The following is a 25,056-nucleotide window of genomic DNA, read 5'->3' on the forward strand; positions in this document are numbered from 1 at the left end:
GGACTACACAGAGAAACCCCATCTCAAAAAACTAAAACAAAAACAAAAAGGGATTTAAGACAATAAGGATGATGCTAGGCCTCGTCGTGGTACAGTCTTTAATCCCAACACCCAGGAGGCTGAAGCTGGTGGATTTCTATGAGTTCAAGGACAGCCTGGTTTACCTAGTGAGCTTCATGCCAGTCAGGGCTATGTGGTAAGACCCTGTCTCAAACAACAACAACAAACCAAAACCAAAACCAAAAGAGACTAAGGATAAAAACAAAATATGACAAAACCCCGTGAAAACTCATACTTTGTAAGTTTGTGGCAGAATATATATACATATTTTAAAAGAATAGGGCTGGGCATTGGTGGTGAATGTCTTTAATCCCAGCACTTGGGAGGCAGAGACAGGCGGATCTCTGTGAGTTCAAGGCCAGCCTGGTCTACAAGAGCTAGGTCCAGGACAAGCTTGATAGCTACAGTGAAACCCTGTCTCAAAAACCAAAATAATAATAATAATAATATAAAATAATAAAAAGAATAGGAATTTGAACACAGCTATATTGTATAGGTGGACAATGATTCTCACAGACAACATGGGCTATTAAGTGAAAATCACCAGTACTAGGTATGGGTTCCCTCTCTACATGCTATTAGTCAGGGAGACTTTACAGGTTATCCCCCAAAATACAGGCTATTGTCATTGCTCTTAGCTGCCTACAGAATTAGATGGTATGCCCCTACTGCTGAAGACATAATAGACTTCAGCTGCAGGATATAGGAATCAATCTGGAATTGGCCTGAAAGTATCTCTCTGCTGATTTTTATAGTGCCAGAAGGTGCCATGCAGGCCACTGTGGGGAGGAGACATGCAGCCAATCCTGCATGGTGCAACACTGGCATCCCAGACAAGATGCACCCACTGGTGCAACAATGGCACAAAGGTGAGGTGGTAACCAATTGCTTTTAGATTGAATATGAAGTTTGTTCTACTTGAAAGAATTTAGGCCTTGTACTGTAAACCTGGTCAAAAGCCCAAGGTTCTGAAGGGCACAGGCTCTGGGGGAAGAACTTATTACCATTGTTTTCTCAAACAGCATGTTGTCGAACTACCTTTTTAATATTTATGCTTACACCCACAGATGAGCATTGCCCTTGGCATTGACCAGAGAGGCTTCTTTCTGCAGTGGCCAAGAGTAATGCACTCCTAACAGGGCAAGGTGCTGCAGTGGTCAACAGTTAACGTACACTCCTAACTGGGCAAGGTGCTGCAGCGGTCAATAGTTAACGTACACTCCTAACTGGGCAAGGTGCTGCAGCGGTCAACAGTTAACGTACACTCCTACTGGTTGAGGTGCTGAGAGGATCTGCTGAGGGCTCATCCCAAAATAGGGCACCTATTCACCTCTTATGTCTCAACATAAGTTCAGGAAAACTGCAGAAGGGCAGAAAGAATGTAAGAGCCAGAAGATAGGAAGCAATGTGAGATGCTGGGCATCACACCCTGGAACTCATTGCAGCTATGGTTATCAGCACAAGATCATGTCAAACAAGATCAGTAAACATTCTAACAGGCAGCACTAACCGGACTTAGTGGGTTATTAAAAAAAACGGGGAAAGGCCATGAAAGGGAGAGGGGCATGTGCTAGAGGTGTCAGAAGAGGTGGGAGAGAGGAACTGAGAGTCCCTGGGGGAGTAGGAAGGAGTGTTGGGGATGCATACAATCAAGACTGTTTACATGATGAAACTATCAAGAAGTAACTAAAAGTATTCTATAAAAAAAGAGGGGCTGGAGAAACGGCTCAGTATTTAAGAACACTTGCTACTCTCTTCCACAGGACCGGGTTTAATCCTGACAACTATCTACAACTCCAGCTTCAGGAGATTTGATGCTGCATCTCAAGCGTCTGCAATCATGTGTACACACCCACATGCAGACATATACCTATACATAATTAAAAATAAGTCTTTAAAAAGGACAGATGAGTTTAAAAAAAGATATAAGACCAAGTTTATTTTCTTTTTTCATTTCCCCATTCTGTACTAGGAAGTCTGAAGATTTGGCTAACAGGAAACAGATAATATGCTGTTACAAATGAAGACAATCTAAGAACCCAGGGCTTTATTGCTACTCACGTATGGCACTTTTAAAAGAGCTTTAATATGTCTGATACAGCCACATAATCATGGATGCCAGCATAGCTTGTTTTCACACTAGGCTTGAAACCTACATATATAATTTCCTTTGTGTTTACTTCATAGCTTTTAAGTAGGACGCTAGCTGTACACGAAGTAGTGTGAGGTAAGAAGAAAAATGCAGGTAGGCATGTTTAAAGGTTGACAAGTCAGGAAACCTTTTCTCAAAGAATAATTTTTGCTTCCTTCCCCATTTCACTGACTAATCCCAGTGTAACAGAAGCCTTTGACTTCCAAACTGAAAAGAAGATCCATCCATTCTACTGTTTCAAGCCCAGAGATACAATCTGAAGAAGCAGGATGGGTTCCCAGGCATAAACACAAGAGAAATGAAAATACATGTGCAGATGAAAACTTACATGCAATTTCATGTTCATTATTTGTAACAGTCTACAATTCTAGCACTTGGGAGGTGAAGACAGAAGGATTAGGAGTTCAAAGTAAGCTTTGAATACATGGTGAGTTGCTTAAGATCTTGCCTCAAAAGAAACAAATAAACAGGTACCGCTCCCCCCAAAAAAACCCCACAAAACAACAACAACAACAAAACCAAATTTATACCAGATATAGTGGCTCAAAAGTACAATCTCAATGCATAAGAAGCTGAGGCAGGAAGATCGCTGTAAATCTAAGGCCATTTTGGGTTACAGAATATGATTCTATCTTAAAGAAAACAACAGCAGCAGCAGCAGCAACAACAACAACAACAACAAAAACCCAAAAAACTAAAATCAGGGCCGGTGATACATTGAAGAAGTAGAGGGCTTGCCTTACATGAACCAAGGCTCCTGGGTTCCATCCTTAGCACAATGAGGCAACAAACACCACCACAAACCTAACCTAAGTTCTTCTTGAAGACCATGAGGGGTAGCCTTGGAAAAGACTTTCAGGATGCAGAACCTCTGGAGAATCCTGAATAGCAGGGTAAAATTTCTCAAGGCACTAGTGGTATAAAGATCCAGCTGACTTATTTCAAAGCCAGGCAAAACCCAGGATTCTTCCTTCTGCTGTGAGGCCTCTTATCTGAGCTGTATATCTAGAAGTTTAGTTTCCTTACCTGTGAAAAGGTTAGCTATGAGCAAGCAAGGTGCTATTTCCTACAGGGAAATCCACGTTGACAGAGACCAACAGGCAGTGCACCTCTGAAGTCCCTCCTTTACTTTATACTCTTCACACATAGTTCACCAATAGTGAAGGGCAGATCAAGTTTGATTAAAGAATTTTCATCATTTTCCTTTTAAAGATACTTAGATGTTTGCTAATAATATAATTTTTAAATTGCCAAACAGTATTTGGATATTTTAAATGCCCAGATTAAAAAAAAGCTAGGCAGATTCAAGAAATATGCATAGGGCCGGGCGATGGTGGCGCACGCCTTTAATTCCAGCACTCGGGAGGCAGAGGCAGGCGGATCTCTGTGAGTTTGAGACCAGCCTGGTCTACAGAGCTAGTTCCAGGACAGGCTCCAAAGTCACAGAGAAACCCTGTCTCGAAAAAAACCAAAAAAAAAAAAAGAAAAGAAATATGCATAGGAACATACTATCAGACACTGTAATCCCTTGATGCACGCTATTCTATTTAGCCAAGGCAGCTTATGTGAAGATTTGGATTGTGTAAACTTCATTTCTACATATATCACCTCATCTGTCTAGTCTGGATCACAAGTCAATTCCATGCAACCCGTGTTAAACCGACTTTCTCTTTTTACCTATGTGAACAATGTCAAATAGAAATATTTGAGTGTGAAAATTTCATCCAAAAAAAAAAAAAAGTCAACCAGTGCCAGGGAGGAGCTTGAAAAGCAGATAACCCCATTAACTCTTCCATGCCAGGGGGTAATCCACCCAGAATATAAGAAGACAACAGCTTGTCTTCTTTCTACTGTCAGAAATATCCACATTCAACAGAAATAAAAAGCTGAGCTTAGATCATTTCCTTTGCATATTCAGACTTCCTGGCAAAGTGCTCATCCCTACCTATGATGGAGGACACTGAGGAGGAAGCATTGTGAAAGTAAACCCAAGCTAATTTTCAAAAGTTTTCTCTCCCTTACTTAAAAAAAATTGTCATTGCCAGAGAGTTTTGGCAGGAAGTTATTAACATGGCCTAGGGAAACTAGTTATAATTGTGGGCTGCTACACTTCTAATGAGATGAAAGCCCAAACAAGAAGTAGCACAGCCTCTAAAGTAGCTGAGATTAGTTTGATTATGGCTAAACTCAACTATTGACTCAATAGGATCCAGTATTTCTTGCTTTCACCTCTGATCTGTAAATTCAAGTTCAATTACTTGTAATCTCTTCTACTCCAGTAGGGCACAAGTCAACAAAGTTAAGGTAAAGGGCTGTGTGGTTAGCTTTAACTGTCAACTTGACAGAGCCTACATCATCTGAGAAGAAAGTCAGTGAGGGACTGCCTACATGGGGCAGCCTGAGGGTGTGTATCCAGGGGACTGTCATAATTAAGTTAACTGATGGGGTAAGACTCAGCACACTTTGAGTGGCACCACTCCCTAGGCAAGTTTGGTCCTAAACTGAGTAAGAGTAGAGAACCTGAGCTGAACACAAGCAAGCAAGAAAGTGAGCATGTATGCATTTATTTCTCACTGCTCTTGACTGTGGATGTGATGTGACTACTGTTTGAAATTTCTGCCTTGACTTCCCTACAACAATGGAATAATCTGGAATTACGAGCTAAAACAAACTCTTTCTTGATGGAGGAAGGTCATTGGTTAAATAAAAAGAAACTGCTTGGCCCTCATTGGTTAGAAGATAGGTGGGAGGAGTAAACAGAACAGAACGCTGGGAGGAAGAGGAAGTGAGCTCAGACTCCACAACTCTCCTCTCGGGAGCAGACGCCTCAGAGAGATGCCATGCTCCCGCTCTCCCGGGCAGACGCACGGATGAAGCAAGCCGCCAGGTTAGACATGCTGAACCTTTCCCAGTAAGACCAGTGCTCACAGATTATTAGAGACGGGTTGATCGGGATGTGAGAATTAGCCTGTAAGGGCTAGAGCTAAAGGGCCAAGCAGTGTTTAAATGAATACAGTTTGTGTGTTGTTATTTCGGAGCATAAGCTAGCCAGGCTGCCGGGGTGCTGGGGATGCAGCCCCGCCGCTCATATTACTACACTTTCTTCCTAGAATTGCTTTTTGTCTAGACAGTTTATCCTAGCAACAAAAAGGAAATTAGAACATATATGTGCAGTTTTACCTGCATGCTTGTTGCGTCTGTGGCTGATTCTTGGTGTAGATGAGCCATTCCCCCGTGGTAGAAAAAGGGCAGCACCTTTGACAGTTAAAAAGCTCTCGCTGATGCTGCAAGGAAAAAAATTAAGAGAAACATTACTTAAGGATGGAAAGTAAAGGGAGACCCAGTTTAGGATTTCTTTCTTTGCCTTATAGAGGATGATGGCTGGTGGGTACAGGAGTCTAGCTGGATAGAACACATAACTTCTAATGTTTTATAGCACAGTAGCATTAACTATGATTGATTACAAGTGTACACTTCAAATTAGCAATAAGATTTTGACAGTTCCTAAAAAAGGAAATGATAAATGTCTAAGGTGATGACTATGACCTTTGAGCACCCAGACCTATCACTGAACACTGTCTACACGAGGTGGAGAGATGGCTCCCCAGTTAAGAGCACTTACTCTTTCAGAGGGCCCAGGTTAAATTCCCAGTACCCATATGGTACTCAACACCATTCAGTTCCAGGGGATTCAACAAGCAAACATACGGTGCACTTGCATGTATATAGGCAAAACATTCATGCACATAAGTAAAAATAAATAACTCTAAAGAAATAAAAACTGTATATGGGTATCAAAATACTACATTTTATCTCATAAATATGTACAACTGCTATGTGCAAATTAAAAATAAAGAACTAGAATTGTACTCTCGGTAAGCTGCACTGAAGGTTACTAGCACAGAGGCAGCAAGCTTTACTCCCTGGAGTGGATCTCCATGTTAGCATCATTCATGTGGGAGGCTGAGAACATAAGTGGAGAATTATTGCTTAGGACAGAAGATATTCAAAATTATAATTACAAGTGGATAGCCACAGAAAACATATCGAAATTTCTTTTATAACAATGGACTTAAGAAGCCTTTCATTATTAGTCACAAAATCTGAAAAGGATAGAAAGTCAGAACTTTTAAGTCACTCATGGCAAAGTTTAGAAACATGTAATAGAGGTTTCTACATTTGCCCCCAAGTATGTAGTGCTATTCCGGGTTAACCAGTGCACTCAAACAATGCTGCCTACTCAAAACTTTCTACTTGGAAAAATCTAACTGGCATCTCAAATTTTCACTGTCAAAGCTAAATTACTGGGCTGGGGACACAGCTTACAGGTAAAGCACTTGCCGAACATGTGCAAAAATCTTAGCTTAATCCCCTAATATTGTCAAACCAAACCAAAAACAAACAAACAAACACCTGAAAAAAAAATCACCAAAAATAACAAAGAATCTCTCTAAACCTTTCCTGTGGTTCTGGGGATCAAACCCAGGACCTCATACAACTAGGCAAGAGCAACACTATGGAGCTAAGACCCAGTCCTCCAAACTCTTAAGTACTTCCTCACAACTGATCCTGACATTCATTTATACAGTTGTTTGGAACAAATTCGGAACAGTCAAGTCAGCCTTTGTGTCTTTTTACCTCCCCACAATATATCTCTAACCCATCTGCAAATCCTATGCACTCTCAACCTACTTTGAATTGTCCACCTACTCCCATCATAATTTCTACTCTGGTTCATAGTATTGCCATTTCCTTCTTATTTTGTGTTTGCTTGGGCTTTTTAAAAAGTATTTTACCTGGGTGGTGGAGGCGAATGCCTTTAATCCCAGCACCCAGGAGGCAGAGGCAGGCACATCTGAGTTCAAGGCTAGTCTGGGCCAGACAGGGCTACACAAGGAAACCCTTTCTCAAAACAAAACAAAACAAAACAAAACAAAACAAAAAAAAACCCCAACCAACCAAACAACAACAACAACAACAACGAAAAAACAACCAACCAGGGCTGGAGAGGTGGCTCAGCAGTTAAGAGCACTAGCTGCTCTTACAGAGGTCCTGAGTTCAATTCCCAGTACTGACATGGTGGCTCACAACCATCTATAATGAGATCTGGTGCCCCCTTCTGGCATGCAGGTGTGCATGCAGGAAGAACTCTATACATAATAAGTAAGCCTTAAAAAAAAAAACCCAACCAACCAACAACAACCCCCCTCCAAAACCACAAACATACACAAAAAAAAAATTCACCTTTGCTGATGTGACTGAGTCTTAGCAACTCCCCTGATTTTTTGAGATAGGATCTCACAGAGCCATGCTGGCCTTGAACTTACTATGTAGCCAAGAATGACTCTAAATGGATCTTCTTATATCCACTTCCCAAGTACTGGGATGAAGGTGTGAGCAGTCTTGTTCTTCCAATAGTTCTTTAGTGGTGAGATAGTGTTATACTAATAGAACTACAATGACTTTTCAACCAGTTTCTTAGCACTTACTAGACTGACTTGTATACACAGTCAGTAGTTGTCTAGTAAACTTTTGTTAGAATAATGGTGAAAAAGTAAAAATAGATAAAGAAAGAAAAGAAATTTTCTGTTTTGTTTTGAAGTAGAATATCATGTAGCCCACACTGGCTTCACTCACCTATGTAGTTATAAATGATGACTTCATCTCTTTCTCCTGCTGCTACCTCTCCAGTGTTGATATTTTAGACAAGTGGTAACATAACCTGAGTGTTTAGTTTGTAATAAAAGGTTTTAAATGAAAGTTTTCAAACAGATAGGCAAGGTGGTGAATGCCTTTAATCCCAGCACCCAGGAGGCAGAGGGAGGTGGATGTAAGTATGAGGACAGCCTGGTCTACATACTAAGATCATCCCAAAACAAATCAAAACAAAACAAAAAACAAACAAGCAAAAAACCAAAACAAACTTTTTAAAGGTACAGAAGAGTAGTGTGAGTGTGTGTGTGTGTGTGCGCACACGCGCAGGGGTGGTGGTGGTGGCAAGGCTGGAGAGATGATGCTTTTGCAGATGACTCAGGTTTAGCTCCCAATACTATATTAATTGGCTCACAACTGCCTGTAATTCCAGTTCAGATCAATCAACCTCTTCTTGCTTCCTCAAGCACTTACACACATTTGGTGCATATACATATACACAGGCATGCACATACACACACACAAAATAAATAGATAAGCAAATAGGAAGAATTTATGAATGCCCATACTTCTATCACATTCTAGTTTTAGTTCTTGGCTAATTTTCTATCTTCATCATCTATTTTCATCTCCTTCACTTTGTCTTTAATGTGAATCAAATCCCAGACACTTATATCAGCAAAAGCCTTTCAGCAGTTCTGTCTGCAACCACGTTTGCTCCTCTGCTACTCACTCATCGAACTGCAGCCGAAGTGCTTTAAAGTATATTCCGATTACTGAGGTAGAGGTAAGAGCCAGTGGCTGGCTGCTTTGCTTGTCTGGTCTTCAGGTTGAAGATCAAAGACCTCATTATAAAGCCAGCCACACTGAACCTTATAGAAGAGAAAGTGGGAAGTACACTTGAATGCATTGGCACAGGGAACTACTTCCTAAATAGAACCCCAGCAGCATGGACACTGAGTGAAACAATTAATAAATGGGACCTCCTGAAACTGAAAACCTTCTGTGACATGGTCAACAAGACAAAACAACAGCCTACAGAATGGGAAAAGATCTTCACTAGCCCCACATCAGACAGAGGTCTGATCTCCAAAATATATAAAGAACTCAAGAAATTGGACACCAAAAGAACAAATAATCCAATAAAAAATGAAGTACAGACCTAAACAGAGAACTCTCAACAGAAGAATCTAAAATGGTTGAAAGACACTTAAGGAAATGTTCAACATCCTTAGTCATCAGAGAAATGCAAATCAAAACAACTCTGAGATTCCATCTTACACCTGTAAGAATGGCCAAGATCAAAAACACTGATGACAACTTATGCTGGAGAGGTAGTGGGGAAAAGGGAACACTTCTGCATTACTGGTGGGAATGCAAGCTGGCACAACCCCTTTGGATGTCAGTGTGGCGATTTCTTAGAAAATTAGGAAACAACCTAAATGTCAATCGAAGAATGGATAAGAAAAATGTGGTACATTTACACAATGGAGTACTACACAGCAGAAAAAAATAATGACAGCTTTAATTTTGCAGGAAAATGGATGGAGCTAGAAAACATCATTTTGAGTGAGGTAACCCAGACCCAGAAAGACAATTATCACATGTACTCACTCATAGGTGGTTTTTAAGCATAAAGCAAAGAAAACCAGCCTGCAAACCACAATCCCAGAGAATTTAGACAACAATGCGGACACTGAGAGAGACTTACATAGATCTAATCTACATGGGAAATAGAAAGTAGAAAAAGACAAGATCTCCTGAGTAAATTGGAGCATGGGGATTTTGGGAGACAGTTAAAGGGGGAGGGGAGAGGCAGGGAGGGAAACAGAGAAAAATGTATAGCTCAATAAATATCAACAAAAATGTGTTATAGAGTACACTGGGTATGGTGGTGACTGTTTTTAATTCCAGCATTTGAGAAGTAGGGGCAGATCTCTTGTGAGGCCAACTTCTGGTCTACATAGTAAGTTATAGGCTAACCAGGGCTACATCATGAGACCCTGTCTCATAAAAAAAAAAAAGGTGTTATAGAACTCCATGTACGTAGTAGATTAAGGGATCAAAAATGAAATTGTTTATGGCAAGTGGGCAAGATGAAATCAGCAGCTTTATAATGCTCAATTTTGGCTCAACATCATGCTTCAATAAAGTGGTATGTGATTGATAAAATTTTTGAGGTTGAAAGCAGCCCGAGAGACTGGACACATTTTAAAAAAAGAAAACACATTAAGAATCTATAGATGTCATTTAAAAAACTTGCATGCTGGCTAGGAGAGGCTGCCTTGATTTTGTTTTGTTTTCATCTTTAAATAAAGCACTGTTCTCTTGTGGTCTATTGAGCAAGCCCTGTCTCCTGTTACATCCGTGGTGTGCACATGCCCCTGTGTTGTGGACCAGTTTCACTGACATTATGGGAACAATGTAAAACAAAATGTCTGAGTGACAGGATGAGTGGAGTACACCACAGACAGGAAATGAAATTCACACTTCTGCCAACACAGCAACTGTCTGCTTTACTAACTGAAAAAACTAAGTAAGTTAAATAGTCTACCTACTCACTCAGCAAAGCTACCAGCTTTGGGCACTTTGGTTCTCAGGAACACAGCAGTTATCTATACCTACGAAAGAAGTATTTGCCGAGTGACAGCGTAGCAGCTGAGCACACTCTAGTCACTCCTTTTGTGAGACACAAGTAGTTTCTTTTGACAAACAGCAGCTGAAACTAACTTCCTGGTTTGGGGAGTTCTGTAACACTTTTGTTGCCTATGTGTTAAAGAATATCTATGAACATTTTTTTGTTTTGTTTTAAACAGTTAAATATACTTTTCAAAATGCATGTAGTGTTTTTACAAAAGTAATGTTTGGGGCAATGGCCTTAGTTAATTCAAAGGTGTTTGGATTCTATAAATTCATGATTAGAAAGAACAGGAGCGTCTGGGGATGTAGCTCAGTTTGAAAAGTACTTGTTTAGCATGTACAAAGTACTGAGTTTGATCCCCAGTACTGCAGACTGGATGTGACATAAATATTTGTAAAAGCAGATCAGGGATCATACCCACATAGGGATAAGGGAAACCAGTCTTTCTATTAGGCTCATTTGCACAAATACCAATAAATGCACAGCAGACCCAGCTGGGCCAGACAGAAGATTGTGACTAAGTGTGACAGAGGATCCCTGAGAGTGGCACTCAACACACACTAGATGACACATCCCATCCTCCTTATTCTATGGCCCTAGATATAAGTCCTCAGTGATGACAAAAGTGACATACTGTTGGTAAAAGAGGGATCAGGGATAAGAAGTGGCTGACTACATTTTATTACTCTGATGTGTGTGTGGGAGTGAAGTAAATCATGCTATCAAAGCTTAACAGAAACACAGCGGTCAAAGTGGGAAAACAAAATTTGTAATCATTTAGCTCCGATGAACCAGATTAAACACTTTGTATTGAATAAAATTATATGTAAGTTTAATTTCATGTCCTTCAGTGTAAGGAAAGAAGCTTAGTGATCTTGCAAGAATAGGAAGAAATCTAGTTATGCCACTATCAGTGTTTCTGAAACCGCTGTTCAGAGATTCAGTAGATGGAATTGCTCTTTAAAAATCTGTTCTGAGGGGCCAACCTGGTGGTTCAATGGTAAAGGTGTTTTGGGGCCACACCTGATGACCTCGATTTAATTCAAATACAAAGCCCAAAGGACTTAAGAATCCCTATCTAAAAAAGAAAAATGACAGAGAAAATTCTCCTTGCTCCAAAGATGATAAAATAGCTCTTAGAGGATCGCTGATCTAAGGAAGAGTGACAGTGGTAATACTCGTCAGTCTTCACAAGCATAAAGCTGAAGAGCGTGTTTCTCTTCGCCATGAGACTACTACTCAGAGAGCGAAAGGCATTGCTGCTTACATACAAGACATTAGTTAATAAATTAACCCAGCTATATTAAATGCTAGGCACTAAGTGCTTCATTTCAACTTTCTAACACATACTACTTTTAGTTCCACTTTACTTAGAGGTATCAGAGACAGTATTTGTCTAAGGCCATATAGCTAGTAACCTCAGAATAAGGATTCACGATCTGATGTGAAAGTCCTACTCCAAATAATTTTTCTTTGTTACTCTAATTTTAGGAACAGTATAATAGATGAAATATAGTATCTTCTCTACAGAGATTTTTAAAAGAGAACTTAAAAGTATAGCACAGTGTAAGAGAACTAAAGGTAATGGAGAACATCCGGCCGAGAGATTAATCTAATTGGGTTGGATAATTAAGAACTACAACCTCTACTGGGAATGTTGTAGCATTTCAGTCTCAAAAATGGGGAAAGAGCACTGTGTTCTTTGGGCAAGCACCCCTGGCTAAAGCCTTCAGATCAAAATCACTTCCTAAAGCAAGCCATTTGTCAACTGGCTGTTTTTTTTTTCTCAGGCAAAGTACATAAAGGAAAAGGTCAACTAAGGGAAGGAAGAAAATACTTAGCCACTCTGAGCCTGGAAAAGTCTTTGAGGAATGTGGTCAGAGTGGTCGCCCGTGACCAGGCAGGAAGGTTAAGGAAACAAAACAAAGCAGTGCACACCTTGGCCAAATGACTGAATGTTGGCTGGACCAGAGATTCTGTTTTATAATGAAACATACACAGAAAGAAATGGGTAATTTACTATGAAAATAAGTTTCAGGGATGGGAGATGGCTCAGCAGTTAAAACCACTGGCTGCTCTTACAGAGGACCTGGGTTCGTTTGGTTCTAAGCACCCACACAGCATCTCACAACTACCTATAATTCCAATTCAAGGGGATCTGATTCCCTCTTCTGACCGCCTCAGGCACCAGGCACTCATGTGGTGAGTAAATGTAGGCAAAATACTTGTAAAAATAAAAATAAACAAATCTTAAAAAGTTATTTTAAAAAGGAACTTTCATGCCAGGTTGAGGTGGCATACGCCTTTAATCCCAGCACTCAGGAAGCAGAGGCAGGCGGATCTCCGTGAGATTGAGACCAACAGAAGTAGTTCTAGGACAGCCAAGGTTACCCAAAGAAACCCTGTCTCAAAAAACCAACCCAAACCAATCAAAAAATAAAAAACAAGGGACTGGAGAGATGGCTCAGTGGTTAAGAGCATTGCCTGCTCTTCCAAAGGTCCTGAGTTCAATTCCCAGCAACCACATGGTGGCTTACAACCATCTGTAATGAGTTCTGGTGCCCTCTTCTGGCCTGCAGACATACAGACAGACAGAATATTGTATGCGTAATAAATAAATAAATATATAAAAAATAAAATAAAAAACAAAACAAAACAACAACAACAAAAAAACAGGGCGGAAAAAGACATGCACTTCATGACTGCAAGAAACTCAGAAGCATATTTCTAAGTAAGGCAAAAAACATAACTTTGTATTCCTAAAGGAATCCAGATTACAGTGAAGGAAATAGAAATGCAGGTATCATGCTCTCCTGGATGATTAGGCATTCCCCATACCTACTATACAGCCCCAGACTGGACAATACCAGAAACAGCAAATCATACCTGGAAGCCATTCCCCTGGGACATCAAGTCCCAGACACAGATCTATGGATGAATAGAGGTAGCAAGGTTAATTCTGTCCTTATGAATACAAAAGTACAGTAGACCAATTAGTAAATCACAAGAGCTTAGGCTTCCAGTTCTTACTGATTAACTACAACCATCAGGCCATTTTAATTCCTGCTAATTTTCCATCTTGACTCTGTTGTGCAATGACAAGTAAAACTATAGTCAGTTATTTGTTTCCCCCTTTTCTATTTCTTACAGCTGAAGAGAGCAGAGTCTGGGGAAGGCCTTTGTTCAAGTCCATGAGACAAATTACAAGGAGGACTGACTGACCTTTCTGCTCTTTTCCCTATGGACCTTAATTGGGGCGAGGGAGAGACAAAAAATTAAAATATTAGAAAATGTCTTTTAGGTTTGTTCATTTTAAATGTTCATTTATGAATAAGATCTTATTTCATTGTTTCCTTGGTAACATATATTATATCACATGTATGTTTGATAGAAACAATAATTTTATTGTTGACTCTACAATTCAGTCTTCCAATTTAACACATCTGGTCTGATGTTTGCTATTTCTGGCTATCTAGCAACAGATCTTCCTCTTCTAACATAACCCATCTTTCTCATTCATTCATTCATTTTGGTATTATTATTCTGAGCGTTGCATGTTGGACAAATCTCTACCACTGAGGAATACCCAAGGCATGTGTGGCACAAGTCACGGCACACTAGTGGAAGACGAAGGACAACTTTCTGGAGTTTGTTTTCTTATTGTTTCTGAGGCAGGGCCTCTCTTGTTTTTGCTGCTACACTTGTACTATATGGCCTGAGGGCTTCCAGAGATCCTCCTGTCTCTGCTGCCTATTTCATGACAGGAGTGCAGGGTTATAGATGAGCACTTATGTGGGCTTAGATTGCTTCCTACCATTGAGTCATCTCCCTGGGCCCTCTTTTTGCTTTTAAGACAGTATCTCAAGGATGCTTAAAGCAGGCCTTGAACTCATGATTCCCTTGCCTCAGCCTCCTGAACAGTGGAGAGGACAGGCCTACAGTAGCAGATCTGGCTACTCTGTTTCTTTTTTCGGAAACTACCAAATGTGGACTTGGTGACTTCCAGTTCAGGATCTTTGAGAGGCTGTGAGGGAAGCTGAAATGTGGCTTATGTCTGGCCTGATAGAATCTTTCCTCTGGGGCTAAGAGTCTTAAGCAAGTGAACCAAAGGAAGAGGTATTATAGGGTATGGTCATGCTCACTATGAGGAGCTGCAAGTTCTCTCCTAGTCTGTTTCTGTTTAACGGCCTTCCAAGGATACCCTTCATTTTAGCTGTTCTCTGAGCTGGGGCCTTTAGCACTCCCATCCACTAAGTGTACTCTACGTTGTTTAATAAATATTTTGCTTAAAATAGTTTAAAATTCATTTCTGAGTTTGCTACAAACTCCCAAGTATCAAATGAGGCCAGAGATTCGAATCATTTGCCACAAGCCACACAGCTGATTAACAACAGAGCCAGGTTACTAAGCTCCCCATATTACCTGACACTCAGGATGGCATGTAACATGTTAGATATTATCATCAAAGGATATACTGCTATCATAATAGTTTGAAGCAAGTACATTTAAAAACACACCTAGGGTAGACAGATGGTTCAATGGTTAAGACTGTTTGCTCCTCTTGCAGAGCACTGGAGTTTGATGGGTGATTCACAAGTTGACACCTTCCACAGGCAGCCACATGCATTTGTGCACACATATGTGCATACTCATATATGTAAATAAAAGATAAATAATAATAAATCATTTTAAAAGAAAAATTAATATATAAAGAAGAAAATCACTACATATAAAACAAAACAAAATGCACATTTGGTCAGACAGGTGTGATGGTGTGTGTTTATCATTATAGCACATAGGAGGTTGAGTCGGAAGAATGAAAACTTTTATGAGTTACAGACAAAGACACTCTCTTAAACAAATGAGTCAGCCAACCAACCAACTAACCAAACAAAACCCCAAGTGTTGGATCTGGCCAATCTGTGTATATAGAACAAAGGTAGGATTTGATGGCGACATTTGTTATTTGCTCTGTTTTTCAAGCTTTTTGTTTGTTTGTTTGTTTGTTTTTGAGACAGGGTTTCTCTGTATAGCCCTAGCTACAGCCCTGTGTAGTTCTGGTACTTGTTTTGTAGACTGGGCTGGCCTTGTAAGGATTCTTAAACAGAGTTCAGGCCAGAGTGGGAAAAGATTGAGATATATTCCCATGAGGTAAATATGTTCATATTATTTAAATTGTTCCCTTTTCCATCAAGTTTTTCAGGTATTAAAATTGACTTTAGGGGCTGGAGAGATTTCTCAGTGGCTAAGAACATTGGCTGCTCTTCCTGAGGACCCGGTTTCAATTCCCAGTACCCACATGGCAGCTTGCAACTCTCTGTAGTTCTAGTTCCAGGAGATCTGATACCCTCGCACAGACATACATGCAGCTAAAACATCAATGCATATAAAAATAAATCATTAGAAAAATACGAAACTACCCCCTCCCCAAAATGGCTGGGCAGTGGTGGTGCACACCTTTAATCCCAGCACTCAGGAGGCAGATGCAGGTGGATTTTTGTGAGTTCGAGACAAGCCTGGTCTATAAAGTGGGTTCCAGGACAATCAGGGCTACACAGAGAAACCCTGTCTCAAAAAACCAAAGGAAAAAACAAAACAAAACTAAAACTAGCTATTAAAACCAAAATGCAGGGTGTGGTGCCACAACTCTTTAATCCCAGTATTCAGGAAGCAGGTGAATCTCTGTGAGTTTGAGGTCAGTCTGGTCTACAGAATTTCAGGTCAGTTAGGGCTACCCTGTAACCCTGCCTCAAAACAAAACAAAACAAAACAAAAAAGAACCATCAACCAACCAACCAATTTTCCTCGACCCAAGTTAAAATGTCAGGAAAACCATGGGCCTTTAAATGAAGGCAGGCAAGTCTACCACAGGTGAAGAAGTGCATAATTACCCAGTTCTTGGCTTCCTTACAGTATTCTAGAGGACTAAGAGCATTTCTTTCTACATATTATCTGACCACATACCCATTTTATCTCCTTACAGAGACTTAAAGCATTTAGCATTTGATGTATGTTTTATTTTATTTTTATTTTTATTTATTTATTTTTTTCGAGACAGGGTTTCTCTGTAGCTTTGGTGCCTGTCCTGGAACTAGCTCTTGTAGACCAGGCTGGCCTCGAACTCACAGAGATCCGCCTGCCTCTGCCTCCCGAGTGCTGGGATTAAAGGCGTGCGCCACCACCGCCCGGCTGACGTATGTTTTAGAAGAACTATTAAGCATTAAAGACCAAAGCTGGTGGATGTAGCACAGGGCTTCATATAATAGCAAGAGGGCTCAATTTATATCCTTTGTGAAACTAGTGCGGATCTAAAATAATTTTGATTTTACGATGGACAAGAGAATGTATTCTTGGATTCCTTCAAGTTGCTCCAAACTCTGAGATAGCAGCCTGGTTCCCAAACACTTTCCAGTTTGAGTTAAACCTGAGTTCAGGCCTGCCTATCACACTGTTGCCTTGCTGTCTCTGCAGCTGCCATTGCAAAGCTCAGTTTCAACCTTGTCTCTAGCAATCATCCAAAAATAACTCTCCTAAACAACAAAACCACCACAATAAAACACCGAGTGTCCATGAGAGCAGGTGGTCGGAACACAAAACAGGCCATAGACATTGGTGACTGACAGTGATAGCAAGTTCTGTTTTGTGAGGAAGTCTTTCTCCAAGAGGAGAAATAGCTCACATCAAAGGAGCCCATTTCCCTTACAGGCTGAGTTAGCAAAGCTCATTCCTAGAGTCTTGATTCAAACATTTCTTTAGAAAGGAAAAAACTTAAAAGTTTCTAGACTTAGAAGTGATGACCTGAGCAGTTCTTTCCCAGCACTTAAAGCACTGGACATGCCAAGAAGACATGATGAACATTAGCAGGAAGGAAATTTAAAGTGATTGAGAGGAATAGACAAAACAATACAAAATAAGAAGAGAAGCACTTACGGCAAGCTACTCAGCATTTGAAGAATCATTCATTTTTGTGATTTAACAAATGCTTTCCCAGGCACTGAAAACATCCCTGCAGCAGGAGGAACATGAGGTAAGCCTTCAAGTATTTGGTTAAGAAGTCAAATCTCATTTTCAGTCAATCCATTTCCTCCTCTCCCTTAGAAAGGCCTCTTCTAGGGTTCAGGTCATTCTATTCATTGTCGGCACCTTTGACATCCTTGCTACTGTCAGTTACCTATTCCTCAATCTCTTTCACCCCGGCTTTCCCTACAATTTAATGGGACTTTATAGTTTATTCAACAACTTTGCCCCTAAACTTCTCATCATTCCAATTTCCAAAACCCTCATTGAGACTTTTCAAATAGACCTCAAATTCTCAAGTTCCCTCTGGAAGACATGAAATATTGATGGATTTGGTTTCAGATATTATCCTCTCAGGCTGGATGGTGGTGGCATACACCTTTAATTCCAACACTTGGGAGGCAGAGGCAGGAGGATCTCTGTGAGTTCGAGGCCAGCCTGGTCTACAGAGTTGAGTTCCAGGACAGCCAGAACTGTTACACTGAGAAACCCTGTCTCGAAAAACAACAACAAAACAAAACAAACAAACAAAAACCATACTATCTTCTGACTAAAGGCAATTTTCCTTCTTTTGACTCCTGTATGTTAACTCCATCTTCAACCTGAGGGAAACTTCTAGTCCCTTGATTCCTAATTTTTTACCAGGCTATCAACTCTCTCTCTCTCTCTCTCTCTCTCTCTCTCTCTCTCTCTCTCTCTCTCTCTCTCCCCCTTCCTCCCTCCCTCTCTCTCTTTCTCTCTCTCTTTTTGGTTTTTCGAGACAGGGTTTCTCTGTGGCTTTGGAGCCTGTCCTGGAACTAGCTCTGTAGACCAGGCTGGCCTCGAACTCACAGAGATCCACCTGCCTCTGCTTCCTGAGTGCTGGGATTAAAGGCGTGTGCCACCACTGCCCAGCCTTGACTTTTCTTTCTTAACCAACATAACATTATGTGGCATTTCCCAACTGTTTTCCCAGAATTATACCTCCTTGCTCCTGAGCTTAAAATTGTACAGTTTAATGAATTATTTATTACCTGCCTGAGCAAGTAAGCACCTTGTTTTTAAAAAAATATTTATTTATTTATTTATTTATTATGTAGACAATATTCTGTCTGTGTGTATGCCTGAAAGCCAGAAGAGGGCACCAAACCTCATTACAGATGGTTGTGAGCCACCATGTGGTTGCTGGGAATTGAACTCAGCACCTTTGGAAGAGCAGGGAATGCTCTTAACCACTGAGTCATCTCTCCAGCCCCATAAGCACCTTGTTCAATGTTATCTTTTCAGTGTTGAGCAGAGTGCTTAACACCAAGTGAACATTCAATAAATATACAGTGTTTATATAAACAAGAGAAAAGAAGTCCAACGCTGGAAAAGATTATAAAGCAATGCCTCAGAATGTCACAACACACCTATGGTCTTAGTTAAACCAAGGTCAGAGATGACAGCAAGAACATGGAGATAACCCAGCTGGGCACTTTACACCTCACCACAATTCCTCCCCTTCCCTGTCAATCCGAACCTTTGAACCTTCGTGCTCCCCGACATCCCATGCTCCACTGCTAACCTGCCTTCTATAATGCTGGGGATGGGGAAGCTGCTGTGATTTCTCCCAGCTACTCCCTCTGACCTCAAAACTTACTTTCTTTCTTTAGTGAGAGACAACAATATATCCTGGGTCCTTAATTTCATTTCCTTACTTCCTAGTTCGTATTGCTAGGAATTGCTTTTTCCTAGCCTGGAAATATTCTCAAGACTGGATTTTTACATTCTTAAAAAAAGGCACACATGGGTGTGCGTGGGCGCAAACACGCAAACACACACACACACACATACTCACTCTTAACCTAGTTTTGTGTCCCTTCCTAAAATATATTCATTACTAAAAAAAAATATAAAAAAATCTGTACCCACTGTTGTCATTTTCTTCCCTTGCCAGTCATCCAGTCATTTTCCCTCTCATGTCATCTCACTTCTCCCATGTGACTCCTTTGAAACCCCTCTTCATCCAAAAATGATAGACCCGGAGGGCAGAGACTATGGGTGTTCACTTCAACAATCTTTTGCTCTTCACTGAACACCTCATATGTAAACACTTTCCATCTCCTCGAGACTCTTCTTCCAGATAGCTTCTAAAATACGCATCTATTCTGAAACTCTTGGGCATCCCAGTTCAGTATTTTGTCAGTAGTACTCCCCTATCCTGGCCACTGTATTTAAGCCATAAAGATAGTATTTGAAAATGAATTCACAAACAAGTAACTGTATTTAAAAATCATGGGCGGGTAAGATTGCTTAGTGGATAAGGGAGTTTGCCACCACACGATGGCCTGAGTTAGATCCCTGAGGTCCCACACAGCAGGAAAAAATTCATTCCTGTAAATGTTCTCAGACCTTCACAGGTGTTCATGGTCCCTAAGCATCCTACCTACCCACACAAATTGAATAAAGTGTTGAAAAAATAGAACTTCTCTTGAAAACTTGGAGTGTTTGAACAGAAACAACAAAGTCCCTTCTAACGCCCGGCTAGGGTGTACAGTAGTGCTGCCACTTTAGACACCACACAGTGGGACTGTGAGAACTAGAGGACAAGGGACAGGGGACACTAGTGTGTACATCTGTGTTTAAAGAAGGGCAGAGAAAGAGTCTCCAATAAAGTAGCATTTGAACTTTCCACCGTTTGAACCTGCTGCTCTATACTTAGAAGGGGTGCAGGGTCTAGAAGAGGAAAGGCAGAAGGAGCAGCAAGGAAATCTTGTGAGGCACAACTGAGGTTTGTTGCTTTGGGAGACAGCAAGGAATTAGAGGAAGTCAGCGGTCAGCAATGAGTTTTGGAAGGTGTCTACAAGGTGTCAGTCTCCTGGTGATGGCTAATCCAGCTTCCAACATGCCAAACACAGAAACTTCTCCTTTTAAAATGTAATGGGCACTTCTTCTTCTAGAAAACACCAAATGGCGGATGACACCGGTGCAGTGGGAGGGCCCAGAGGACCCGGGGGCCCAGGATTAGGAGGCCGTGGTGGCTTCCGCAGAGGTTTCGGCCAGCCGAGGCCGCAGGGCTCGCGGAAGTAAAGCTGAAGACAAGTAGTGGATTCCTGTCACCAAGCTGGGCAGCCTGGTTAAGGACATGAAAATCAAGTCTCTAGAGGAAGATCTACCTGTTCTCCCTGCCCATTAAGGAATCTGAGATTTTTGACTTTTTCCTGGGAGCTTCCCTAAAGGATGAGGTTCTGAAGATCATGCCCGTGCAGAAGCAGACTAGGGTAGGCCAGCGGACCAGGTTCAAGGCTTTGTCGCTATTGGGGACTACAATGGTCACGTAGGTCTCGGTGTCAAGTGCTCCAAGGAGGTAGCCACTGCCATCTGAGGGGCCATCATCTTGGCCAAGCTTTCCATTGTCCCTGTGCGGAGAGGCTACTGGGGTAACGAGACTGGCAAGCCCCACACTGTTCCTTGCAAAGTGACAGGTCGCTGTGGTTCTGTGCTGGTGCGTCTCATCCCTGCCCCCAGAGGCACTGGCATAGTCTCTGCTCTTGTGCCCAAGAAGCTACTGATGATGGCTGGCATTGATGACTGCTACACATCAGCCAGGGGCTGTACTGCCACCCTGGGCAACTTTGCCAAGGCCACCTTTGATGCCATCTCTAAGACCTACAGCTACCTGACCCCCGATCTCTGGAAAGAGACTGTGTTCACCAAGTCTCCTTATCAGGAATTCATTGACCATCTTGTGAAACCCCACACCAGAGTCTCTGTTCAGAGGACCCATGTTCCAGCTGTGGTCACCACATAAGGGTTTTTATACAAGGAAAATAAAAGTGAATTAAGTCTGTTAAAAAAAATGTAATGGGCATTTCTTTTTTTCACTTAATCTTGCTCAATCATTTAATCATTTGATATCATGGACTTTTTGTTAGCTTGTTTTGATTTGTTTTAGAGACAGTCTCACTGGGTAGTGCTGACAGGCTTAAAACCTGCTACATAGACTATGTTTGCTTTGAGCTTGAAGTATTCCTCCTGTCTCTGCCTCCTGAGTGTGAGGTTACAGACATGCTTCAGACTATTCCTTCATATTCTCATTTGTGGCCGTTATTTTTCGGTCAATTTCTTAAACTATCATGTGTCCCATGATTTCATTATCAGCCTCTTTGCTTTATTTATTTATTTATTTATTTATTATGTATACAATATTCTGTCTGTGTGTATGCCTACAGGCCAGAAGAGGGCACCAGACCCCATTACAGATGGTTGTGAGCCACCATGTGGTTGCTGGGAATTGAACTCAGGACCTTTGGAAGAGCAGGCAATGCTCTTAACCACTGAGCCATCTCTCCAGCCCCCAAGCCTCTTTTCTTTTTATACATTCTCTTGGATCTATACTTAGAGCCATCCTCCTATATGCTGATGATTCTGGATATTCATACACAATGTTAAAATTTATCACCTGTTAAGAGTACAGATGTGTGCTTGGTTTTTATTAAAAAGTTATTTTACCATCTTGGTTGAATTTTCCATATAGAGCCCCCCCCCCCCCCCACGAGGGTTTCTCTGTGTAATAACACTCTGGCTGTCCTAGTGTCCTAGAACTAGCTCTGTAGAACAGGCTGGCTTCGAACTCACAGAGATCAGCCTGCCTCTGCCTCCCGAGTGCTGGGATTAAAGGCATGCACCACTACCGACTGGCTAATATCTTACTCTTAAAATAAAAGTTGGTATGATGTAGAGATCACTGGTTAAGAGCAATCGCTCTTCTAGAGGACATGATTTCAGTTCCCAGCATATACAATAGGCTGCTTACAAATGCTTGTAACTTTAGCTCCAGGAGATCTGACACTTGCTTCTGGACTCTAAGGGTATCTGCACACACGTGCACATACACACATACACATAGCTAAACAATAACAAAATATTCTAAAAATAAGCAAGACCTCACTAGCAGAGTGCTGATAAGATGCAATGCCCTTTTGTTAACTTACAACCAAAAACCAAATGATGATACCAGAACGAGGAAAAAAAACAAGGAAGTGGTTGCATGACAAAATATTTGAACTTCTGCTTAAGAAAAACTGGGTTAAAAAAAGTTATACATAAGAAAAATGGGAATATTAGAAATGGTTGTCAAGAAGGATGGTGGCAGTGGTTGTTTTTCTTCTCTTTTCATAAAGAAAATTAAAGTTATAATGTGCTTTCAATTTTTAAAGAAGAAAAAAGAGGAGGCAAGAGAAAGGAGGGAAGGAAGGAAACTAAACAAGGCAGTGAAGGAAAACAGCACCGTGGGAACAGAGTCAAGCACACAAACAGATGTTTTGCGTAAGCTACATTTTAGAGACATCTGCCTTTGTGCAAGACTTGAAAAGTAGAGCTGTGGTCAACAAGTTTTTCTCTGCATGAGGGGTGGGGCTTAGAGGAAAGTGAGCTGTGAAGAAACCAGCAATTACAACTCACAGGGCAGAGAAGTACAAAGTTTTTTAGGTTAACTTCTATGTTCACGGACTACCTCTCTGCCCCAAATAACTTCCAGCGGAGGTGTTCACTAGTCAAACAAGGAAGAACTCTTGTCTTTTTGTTTTTAGTTTTATTTTCATATCTCTTAGTATTCAGGCATCTGTACTGGCCTGACCTTGGGTATATATCCTCAGCTGTAGCCACTAAGAGCACCTCCTGTGCACATTCACTATGTTTCCTTTTAAAAGGGCCCTGCCCACCTCCCATCTCTCCCTCTTTCTGTCTCTGTCTGTCTCTCTCTCCTCTCTTCTCTTCTGCCACTCCTGTCCCCAGAGGCCAGTCTCCCACTTCCTCTCCCTCCTTTTCCCATTCACCTTTCCCCAATTAAAAAAATATCTTTTCACCTGAGCTCTGTCGCATGGTGTCTTTCCCTTGCGCCACTTTTTTTCAAATTGTAACAATATGTATTTTTTTTGCCTAAATGTGTGTATGCATGTGCACTGTATGCATGCCACATGCCTGATGCCAGGCAAAAGAGGGTGTCGGATCCTCTGAAACTAAGGCTACAGATGGCTGTGAGCTGCCCTGTGGGTGCTGGGAATTGAACCAGGGTCCTCTGCAAGAGCACTCAGTACTCTTTAACCAGCTAAGTTACTCTCTAGTCTCTGCCCATGTCTTTTTATTTAAGTGACTGAGGTTCTTTACCATCAACAACATTTAACTCTTAGAGCTATCCCACCCTTGTGGGAGAACAGATGAGGTAGAACTTACTGCCTAAAGCTGTCTTCTTTCTTCTCCCTTTCTTGTTCTTACTCTAAATAAAAAAGCTTATCATATGCAGAAAAACTTAGGTAAAAGCAAAGATAACACAATTGTTGATCTGCTCTACTGCCTTGTGTCTTATGTATATTCAATTTCCTTTCTGTTTAGTTAGATGAATATTTTAGGTCTATATTGTTTGCTTTGTATGAAGACAGTGTAGGAAGACTGTCATACTACTTCATACAGTGCCCAGGGTAATGCCATACAGTTAAATAAACATTCGGAAATGGTAACAGGGATGCCAAAGACTGAAGTAGACTTTAAAATAAAGTATGAGTGGTATTGTGTCTTCTCTGGTGTTTACTTGGCAAATAAGGAAGTTCACATAGTTTAACAGACCGCAGGAGAGGTTCTCTTACTTGATCTTGTTTGGCACCTTGAGTTGGCAACTCCTTCAACTCAAAAAAGAACTTTCAACTGACTTGCAAAATCCTATGTTGTGCTCTATCTTGAACTTCCTTTTTTGAGAAGTCGGGTATGTTATATGGGTTACTGCCCAACATCTGTCTTCTGGGCAAGCTGAGTACAAAAGACTTAGAAATCTCTTGTTCAGATACTGGAGCCTCCCTGGGTCTGATATAGTAACTTTTCCCTTCTGTAACAAAGGAATGCCATATGTAGGTTTGTATAAATGTGTTAGGTTAAAACTAAATGGACCGCTAACCTAGTCTGATAAATCCCACACAGCACCAAATTGTATTCTCCCACTGGAGAGAGGATGAAGCAGAGCAGAAAGCTACAACAAAGTAATCAAAGACTATCAGCTGCATGGAGACTTCAGCTCAAGAGGAACTCATTAAAGAGCAAGAAGGAGTCTAGTCTTTTTGTGTTTATATAATTGAACAGTGTGGCTAGTCTTAAAGTGTGGCTGTAAGAACTATTCAAAGGATCCTAAATCATCATCATCATCATCATTTTACACACACACACACACACACACACACACACACACACACACTGTTTTTGTGAGACAATCTCAGAATGTAGCTCTGGCCTGGAATTTGTTCTGTAGACAAGGCTGTTCTCAAACTTAGAGATATCTGCCTGCCTCTGCCTCCCTAGTGCTGGAATTAAAGCTGTGTGCCACCATGACCAGCTAGCAACAATTTTTTTAAAAAGTGCTGCAGTTGCTTTTGAAAGTCTGCTTTTAAATTACTTTGCAAGAACACATCATTAAAAGCAACAGAAAAAACAACACAGGGGCTGGAAAGATGGCTCAGTAGTTAAGAGCACTGGCTGCTCTTCTAGAGGACCTGTTTGATTCCCAGAACCCACATGGTGGCTCATA

At 41.1% G+C, this 25,056-nt stretch overlaps 1 protein-coding gene across 2 annotated transcripts in view; it reads right to left on the minus strand.

The window, feature by feature from the left end:
- Positions 1 to 25,056, minus strand: part of Ssh2 (slingshot protein phosphatase 2) — a 245,552-nt gene that overhangs the window by 64,699 nt on the left and 155,797 nt on the right. For both annotated transcript variants that reach the window (XM_041664198.1, XM_041664199.1), the window contains one exon: positions 5,393 to 5,496. In XM_041664198.1, coding sequence (XP_041520132.1) covers positions 5,393 to 5,496 — 104 coding nt within the window. The remainder of the gene's footprint in view (positions 1 to 5,392; positions 5,497 to 25,056) is intronic.

Source organism: Microtus oregoni, unplaced genomic scaffold (assembly GCF_018167655.1).
Source record: "Microtus oregoni isolate MIOR12 unplaced genomic scaffold, Mior012 000015F_ref0000493, whole genome shotgun sequence".
In the NCBI taxonomy this organism is placed as follows: domain Eukaryota; kingdom Metazoa; phylum Chordata; class Mammalia; order Rodentia; family Cricetidae; genus Microtus; species Microtus oregoni.